Raw genomic sequence first — 9,093 nt, 5'->3', positions numbered from 1 at the left:
ACAAATAATGGCCCTTCACATCAAAAAAGGACATTTTCAAGGAATTACAACATTAGGAAAAACGTTTAAGTTGTGTCAGTTTGCAGATGACACTGCCTTGTTTGTGAAAGATAGGAATGAAATCAGTAAAGCAGTGAAATGCATAAAAGATTTTTCAGGTGTATCAGGGCTAAGAATGAATCTGAATAATTCAGTTCTGTTTCCTCTTAAAGATTGCGGTCAATAGGTAAGTTGTCATTTACCTAATCTTTGTAATATTCCAATTGCAAATCAAATAACATATCTCTGAGTTGTTATATGTAGAGATGAATATCTGTGTAATAGTTTAAACTTTAATCCAATTATTAACAAAACGAATAACAGGTACAGGCACACAGTGCTAAGTCATGTACGTGCAAGTGTAAGCATCAGTATGGGAAAAATGCAAAGTAAAAAAAATCATGAGACTGTAAATACATGTGAAAGGGCACACAAAATAGAACAAGAGAATCGTACTGGATGAAAAAAACGAGTGCAAACTAGACACTGCATTGAAGAACAGCCTCAGAGCGAGTAAATCAGAACGTGATTGGTTGGAGGTAGACCGTGTCACGATTGGTCAGCGCCACGAGACCGTTGTCCGATTGGCTGGAGTAGACGGTGGGCGGAGTCCACTTATTTGTGGATTCTTGTGCACGTCTTGACGTTAGAAATGTTTCAAATCCACAAATGCACAGAACGCGATCCACAAATGAGCAGGAAGCCATTCACAAATAAATACAATTAAATATATATTTATAAATATTTTTTTTTATTTGCAAATCCCATTTTATTTATTTGTGAATTTCATTTCTTTTCGTGAAATTTGTAACATATATTTACGGTTTGCTTATTGTGCATTTGTTGATTTAAAACATATTTGTGAAACTCTTTATATTTATTTGTGGATCATAGTATATTTATTCAGAATAACGAAACAATTCTGATTCCATATTCGTATTCATGACATCAAAATTTTAACTTGCCGGCTGCAGCAAACCAAAAATGCGTCTGCTTCTGTGTGTCGGATTTCGCAAGTCGGCAGTTATGACGCATATTTTGAGCGACAAAAAAATTAAACACGGTTTATTTTAATGTTACAAGAGCATCATAATCTTAGAATTTCGAATTACATTAAAAAAAACAAACTAACTAAAATAAAATAAATTTAAATAAATTTTTTTTTTCCAAATCTACAGGGAGCTGCAGCAGAGGGATGAAAGTGCCACTTGCGGCTCCGGAGCCGCGGGTTGCCGACCCCTGGTTTATGGCATTAATAAAAAATAAATAAATAAAAAATTTAAGAAAAGATCATATACACCCCTTACCAGTTGGTGGCGGTGATGCACGATATCGTTGTTTGCTAACAGCCAATAAAACCAACAAGAAGAAGAGGAGGCAGAGCTTGTGTTCCGCAGTCGGCTATTTTGTGCGACGGATGTGAGTAGTTATTGGGACACCAGGGAGTACACGTGAGTTTCCAGATAGGTAAGTGCATTTAATTATTGAAGTATTTCTTCTAATCATACCTTTTATCTAAGCTAATATTTGTATCAGGCCGACTACTGTTAAAAACGTCGTGTTTGCTTATCTTAGCCACAGTTGGCTCAGTACATTTACACCTAGGCAAAAACATATTCAGTCTCACTAGATGTGATGTTATGATTGTTTACATATTAGAGACATGCTTTCAAGACAAAAAACCAAGACCCACGGGATCTACCAAACATAACAGACCCACGTAAAGACAGATTTCAACGTATCTTATGATGATGCAGTGATTGTTATAAAAAGCTTTACTCCTACATACAAGAGGTCACAAATCTCGGTGATTATTTTATACAGCTTGGAAAATCCAAATCCAATGTTCTATAATTAGTGTCTTAATTGTGACTTAATTGGGTGGGGCACCATCGTGGGTAAAAGGGCATACATACCTTTAGAGCCAGTACCTTTTTGCCCTTTTTTACCAAGCAATTATATGCGATTTTATAAGGGGATCTTTTTAGTCCAAAACATTCAGTTGAGCTTAAATACAGCTATAAAGAAAGTAGAGAAGGAGTTGAAGGCATCAGCAAATTCAGAAAAACACTCCCAAATTCTTGCTGAGGTTTGTTGGTGAACATCCACCTTTTGGTGATTTTCTGTGGTCAGTTGAAACAAACCACAAGGATCAATCTATTGATATTAGTGCAAACCTTCTGATGTATGCTAGCAGATGAAAAGAGGAATAGGAATCTTACAGCACTACAGAGCCCTTATCTGAATATAATGGATCTAGATATTACCAACTGAAGATATACAGTGTTATACTGACTCTTACCCCAAGAGACTGAGTGGTGAAATAACAAAGTGCTTCAAAATGGTTTTAATTTACAGGTGTACTCACACATGCAATTAGGTTGTTTTTTCCTCCTAAATAAATGTCTTATTGTATTTTACTTAAATGTTATAAATTGTAGATTTACATTAGTTGTGGGGAAAATTCTGATGATATATCTTGGGTTAATTTTATTTCTCAACTAAAATCCCTGCCATTATATGTATGTACACCAATAAATATGACTCCCAATTTGTCTTGCTTTATTTTAGTGTTTTTTTTTTTGTGTGTGTGACTATGCATCAGTCAATATGATATGATTTATTAATTAATTGTTACAGTTCTAAAACTTAAAATACTTTGTTTCTCTCCCCAGACAGTGTGGGGAAAAATGACACGCTGGGCGAAAAATGTCAGTAAACACAAAACAATGGATGCTGCATCATGGAGCCAATTAAGGGCAGGCATATCGGGTAGAAGGAACTCTTCAGGCAGCCTTTTGCAAGAAGATGCATCACTTCGTTACCCTGATCGAAAAAGAGCTAACAAAAACAGACATGATGTGAATGGATTTATGGAATATATGAAACACAAAAGGCAACCATTACATAATGGAGGGCGAGGAATGGCCCCAGAGGAGCAGGACATAAGAGAAGTAGCAGCTATTTCTCTAAAAAATAACAAAAGAAGAGAAAATCGGAGGATAAAGAGACAGAAGGCTATAAAGACCAACATGGTGTGTAGCATAAGGAATTTATGGTGATTGAAATTTGGGCTGGGTTATATGACCATATATCATGATAACACCTTTTGGATAATGAGTATCGTGATCTGTATTTACAACTTTTTTTAAAACAGTTTTTAGTAATTTATTGGCATATCATATATGATTTTTTTTTCTTTGCTATATTGCCAAACCATATTTGTGACGGCCAAAAATATATGCATTTTTCCTCTTGTATGCAGGTGTGCTTTAACTGTAGGAAGCCTGGCCATGGATTGGCTGACTGCCCAAAAGCTGATGAGGAAATGGGTAGAGGGATCTGCTTTCGTTGTGGGTCTACAGAACATGACATCCAGAGGTGCAGGGCTAAAGTAGACCCTGCAATGGGTAAGAATGTACAATTTCCTGAGTATCCCTTGTGGAACACACCTCCATGTTTCATGATTGTTTTATTTTCCAAACACTGTGAATCTGTATCCAGAATAGGGTTGCAAAGGGGCAGAAAATTTCCAGTAACTTTACAGAAACCTTCCATGGGAACTTCATCTGGGGAATTTTGGAAATATTCCAAGTTGGAAACTTACCGGGAATTTATGGGAATTAATTCAAAATTTGGGTTAAAGTAATATAAGCTGTATCATATAAAACCTAGTATATAAAAATTTAGTCAAACGTTTGGACAAATTACAATTTGTTTTTGAAAGAAGTATCTTATGCTCATTTAAGACTGATTTATTTGATCATGATAAAAAAAAACAACAACATAGTATTGTGAAATATTACAATTTAAATTTTAACTTGTATTAAGCAAAAAATCCTGAAAAAATAACAGGTGTTAAAAGATTATGAGGAGCACATCAACTCTGAAACTTGAGAAATCAGCATATTAGAATGATTTCTGAACCATGTGACAGGGCTGATGAAAATTCAGCTTTGCATCACAGAAATGCATTATATTTTAAAGCATATTAAATCAGAAAGCCATTGTAATAATATTTCACAATAATATTTCACTGTCAACTGTTTTGTACTATATTTTTGAACAAATGCAGTCTTGATGAGTGGTGTTTCTTTCAAAAACATTAAAATAGTAATGGCCAAACTTTTGACGAGTATTATAATTCTGTAACAGAAAACTGGCTGCAGAGAGGATAGAAGACGAGCATAACAGCTTGAGCTAGCTAGCCTCATAAATGTCAGTGTTTACTGGTTGGCTAGATACTGTATAAACACATTTTGATATTTGCAAAATAAACTTTAATACCATTCGATAAAATATATTTACCAAAGTAAATATATGCAAACAAAAAAATGCAAACCATTGGAATCCATATTTCTCTGGCAGTCAGAGCCTGAAAGGGGAGGGGGTGGATAAGTGGGATTGATTGTGGGAATAGTCTTTTTAGACAGTTTTTATTGTTTAACCTAAATGTCTGCTCAGTCAGTGTGTTTGTATTTACAAAGTTATCATTTTATTGCACAATAGCTTACACAAAGCACAATGTTTTAAATATAACTTTGTGTAATATGTAAGCACTTTATGTAAATACTCACTAAGATGGACATTTGACATTATTAAGTGGGCAGGATCCAACAAATAATCTGTGTTATGTTATGGAGGAATGCACAGTGCAATTTGTTTGTTGTTATTTCCTTGGGAAAGACTTTCAATGCACTGTGTACTAACTTAAATTTTGGGTCTTTGCAGGTGATTATCCATATGCCAAATGCTTCATTTGTGGAAAGACTGGTCACTTATCCAAATCTTGCCAGGATAATCCAAAAGGCCTTTATGCTGCAGGTGCGTTATTAAAAAAGTTTCAAACTCATTTTTTCCCTATTCCTTCATTCTCTTAATGCAGGTTTACTGCGTTGATCTTGGGGTATTTGGTCTTTGGTATTTGGTCTTCATAAAATGAATGTGCAATTGCATTCAGGTCGGGTAATTGTTTTGGTCTTTGCAGAACATTACACTTCTTTGGTTGCTTTCAAATTATGAGTTTGGTCATTGTCCATCCACAGTGTGAAGCATTGTCCAATGTGTTTTGACATTGGACAATGACACTTATGACACTGTTAGGACATAAGATGAAGTGGTGTGGGTTTATTAGCGGATCCTTCCCTTCTCTAGGTTCTCCTGAGATGCTTTTTTTTACACCACAGTTGTATAGAGTCTTTATTTGTTTTACCATAGCCTTCCATAGCTTGAACCAGACATTTTGTAAAAGGTTAACCAATATTTAGAAATTAGGAAGTTACACTTTATAATTCAGTAATGTAGTAAAGTTAACAACAATAACTTGAAGAACCTTTACTGTTGGAATTTATTAATCTTTCATATTTTTAGAGAAATTTTGGTTTCTTCACTGTTGTTTAAGGGCATTTGTTTATGCATAGCTCTGGTAAGATCCGGCCATAACGTTTTTTTGAGGCCAGGACTTTGACTTGGCTGTCTCCTTTTTTTTTTTTCCTTTTTTTTTTTTCTCCTCAGATTTTGCCAAACCCAATTTAACCCGGTTTAAGCTGATGGACAGATGGCTTTAAGGATTTAAAGGAGTTTATTGTAGTTTCAATGGCCACAAGTTTCCAGGTGCTTCAAAACAAGTTTAATGCATTTTATGGAAACCACAATATCTTGGCTCAGGATGGTCCTAGCTCCTTAGAACAAAAAATATGTGGATATCTAAACATTTTGCACATTCTTTTGACTTTTTACATTCTTTTGACTGAGAACTTTTAGTTCAAATGTAAGGCTCAATATTGTTCTGTTATTGCAAACCCACACTTTGTCCTCAGTAAACATCTAGAATAATGTTTTTTTGGGTGGAACAATTGTCCAAAAATAGCAGTTTTTCAACCAAGCCTAGCCACCAGTAGTCATCACAGACACAAGCACCATATTCATTATTCCAAAGGACTGGGCCAGATTTTATCACTACATGTTCTTCCGACTTTTGTGAAGCAGCTGTAAAGAAACATCTTATAGTCCTTGTGGATATCACCTCAAAACAATGAAAGTTTTTTTTAGTCCTGGAATTTTGTGACACTTATTGAACAGGTCTTTCAGCTTTAGTTCAGAAAGTCCTGTTACTTTTATACAAGTCAACTTTTATAACTTTTTATAAGTCCAGGCATCTGGTCCAAGTTAGCTTGTCATCATTGATTGAACAATGAATTCAGAATTATACCAGTTTAATTCTAAAGGCAAATGGCAGGACATCTTTCCAGGAACTGAATCTCAAGAAAAAATGGGTCATACACCAAGACAATGAGCACAAGCACCCAAGTCTGTCTCCCAAAGAATGATTATTCTTTATTATTATTGCTGCACTAGGGCTCACAACATGTACTCAAAGCAAAGGTTCACATACTTTTGCAAGTCACAGATATGTAATGCTGGATCATTTTTCTCAGTAACTAAATAAAGTTTAATATTGTTGGCTCGTTTCTGTGATGTTCACCTTGTTTACGTTTAGGACTTGTTTAAATAATTATGCAGAAATACATATTTTAAAGTGACAGATGAGTGTCTTGTTGAGCATATACAATGGATGTAAAAAGTCAACACACCCATTTTTCTGTGATGGGGTGGGATTAAACCCAAATAAACTTGAAATAACCTTTGGAAGCTGAGGGATGTAGGGATTACTGATCTATTCTGAATTGAATTAATGATTGTACAGTAATGTTACAGTAAACTGTGGAATGTATTAGAATAGAGGGAGAGATAACAGCTGAAGGGAGAGAGCTGAGGACACAGAACTGTTTCTGTGAATTATGTGTTTGTGTATTTAAAAATGGAAACATGCAATAAAAAAACTCAAGAATAAATAGTCCAGTAATATTCATTCATTCATTCATTCATCTTCTACCGCTTATCCGAACTACCTCGGGTCACGGGGAGCCTGTGCCTATCTCAGGCGTCATCGGGCATCAAGGCAGGATACACCCTGGACGGAGTGCCAACCCATCGCAGGGCACACACACACTCATTCACTCACGCAATCACACACTAGGGACAATTTTCCAGAGATGCCAATCAACCTACCATGCATGTCTTTGGACCGGGGGAGGAAACCGGAGTACCCGGAGGAAACCCCCGAGGCACGGGGAGAACATGCAAACTCCACACACACAAGGTGGAGGCGGGAATCGAACCCCGACCCTGGAGGTGTGAGGCGAACATGCTAACCACTAAGCCACCGTGCCCCCTAGTCCAGTAATATAAGTTATAAAAAGTTATTACATGCATGGATCCAGTTTCCTCTTTCTCAAACCTTTAGATTGAGTTAGATTGGTGCCAAAACCCGGTAAAGATGCAACTGGAGACTGGGCTGGGCAGATTGACTTTAATGTTCATATTACTGTGAATTATTATTATTATTATTATTTATTTTATTTTTTTTAATGTTTTTATTTATTTTTTTTCCATAGGTGGCTCTTGTCGAATTTGTGGCTCAGTAGAACACTTCCAGAAGGACTGCCCAGATCATCAAACCTCATGTTAGTTAATCATCTCTTAAATATATTTGGAATTTACTTTTTTTATTTAACTAATATTATTATTAATATTAACAGCTATGAGTCTATGTAATGTGGAAAAAACCCACTTTTGCTATTGGACTAAAGGTGTCAAAAGATGAAATAGGTCTACGAAGAAGTTTCAAATCTAATAATTAATAGATAATTTGTATTAATTGCTAACACTGCAGTAATACACAAATACTCAATTTCTTTATGTTCACTTACTGTGTTCCAGCACCTTCTACTGTATTAGAACACTTCATGATATATATTATTTAAGTTTTACAGTACATAATAGGCAATAAATTAGTTTTAATTGTGTTTGGTGTATTTCTGTGTTTTTAAAATTTGGAAACAAAATTGTATGTATTTTAAATTTTCTCTGTCTTTGCAGCAAAATCCATCACAGTTGGTCGCCTGTCCAACAGAATCAGTGCGGATCATGAGGACGTCAGTGTTCCTGTGGCACAAGTGTCACTCAAGAAAGTCAGAGTGGTGGTGTACTAAACACAGTCTGTTTTGTTTCAAGATAAAATGAAAGCATTTGGGAGGATATATTATATATTTATAATGTACTTACCATTCACTTTAATGGGAATACATGTACCTCTGCACATTCATGCAGTTACCCAATCAGCCAATAATGTAGTGGCAGTCAGATTGTTGACTGTGAAAAAATTAGGAGCTGAGCACTTTCTGAAAAACACAAACCGTTGTAATGTTTATTTACATTAACTGACACTCTTGATTTGTATCTGCATGATTTAATGCACTGCACAGCTGTTTTGGAATTTGCTGTTTGGATCACTGAATGCAAGTGAAAAGGTCTTACTACAGTGGTCACAGAGTTTGCAGATGGATATTAATGCCAATCAGTCTAATCTCTCTCCTTCTTCCACCCCCACACTCTCTGCAACTATGCCTTTCTCTAAACCACCCATTGTTGAATTTTGCTGTAATTTATCATAAAAAATAATGTTATAAACTAGTATATAAAATATGTCAAATTTTTGCTTCTTTAACAAGGCTTTTTTTACAACATTTCTAGAGGTTTTTTGGCTTCATTAAATGTATGATCCTCCCTATGACTGATTCAGAATGATTTTTATAAAATCTCTCTCAAGTTTTTTGTTTTTTTTTGCACAAAGATTTGTTTCTATTACATGCCTACACGTTTGAAATCCTTATGGTCTTCAAATAAATCTCAAGCACAAACATTAATAGGAAATGGTAAAGGTTTACTAGCTCTATCTGGCTTTGGACTACTTCTTTCGTTCTACACTTCTCTTTGCTTTAGTTATCACTGGTACCCTGTGTGGTACTATTATACATTTGATTTATTTTACACATACACTACCAGTCAAAATTTTGGAGTCACCCAGAAAATTTCACATTTTCTTTGAAAACATATTCTTATCAAATAAGCTGAAAAATATATAGAAAATAACCAGGGCATTGATTTAGTTAGAAATAATGTTTTTTTGCCTAAAAAATAGTTTGCTTTTGT

The 9,093-nt window shown here is 35.1% G+C and overlaps 1 protein-coding gene across 1 annotated transcript; it reads left to right on the top strand.

Annotated features, from left to right (window-relative positions):
- The first annotated feature begins 1,357 nt into the window (after positions 1–1,357).
- On the top strand, positions 1,358–8,751 carry zcchc9 (zinc finger, CCHC domain containing 9). The gene is made up of 6 exons (XM_060896296.1): positions 1,358–1,506; positions 2,715–3,074; positions 3,305–3,449; positions 4,771–4,863; positions 7,497–7,565; positions 7,981–8,751. The coding sequence occupies exons 2-6, from the start codon at positions 2,730–2,732 to the stop codon at positions 8,091–8,093; spliced, it is 765 nt and encodes a 254-aa protein (XP_060752279.1). The 5' UTR covers positions 1,358–1,506; positions 2,715–2,729; the 3' UTR covers positions 8,094–8,751.
- The last annotated feature ends 342 nt before the right edge of the window (positions 8,752–9,093 follow it).

Source organism: Tachysurus vachellii, chromosome 20, assembly GCF_030014155.1.
Source record: "Tachysurus vachellii isolate PV-2020 chromosome 20, HZAU_Pvac_v1, whole genome shotgun sequence".
Taxonomy (NCBI): domain Eukaryota; kingdom Metazoa; phylum Chordata; class Actinopteri; order Siluriformes; family Bagridae; genus Tachysurus; species Tachysurus vachellii.
The sequence above is the reverse complement of the archived record's forward strand: the minus strand, read 5'-3'. Positions and strand labels throughout refer to the sequence as shown.

Coding starts and splice junctions, on each gene's coding strand:
- zcchc9 (XM_060896296.1), top strand. CDS start 2,730: ATGACACGCTGGGCGAAAAATGTCAGTAAACACAAAACAATGGATGCT. Junction 3,450..4,770: donor TAAAGTAGACCCTGCAATGG/GTAAGAATGTAC, acceptor GGGTCTTTGCAG/GTGATTATCCATATGCCAAA. Junction 7,566..7,980: donor CCCAGATCATCAAACCTCAT/GTTAGTTAATCA, acceptor CTGTCTTTGCAG/CAAAATCCATCACAGTTGGT.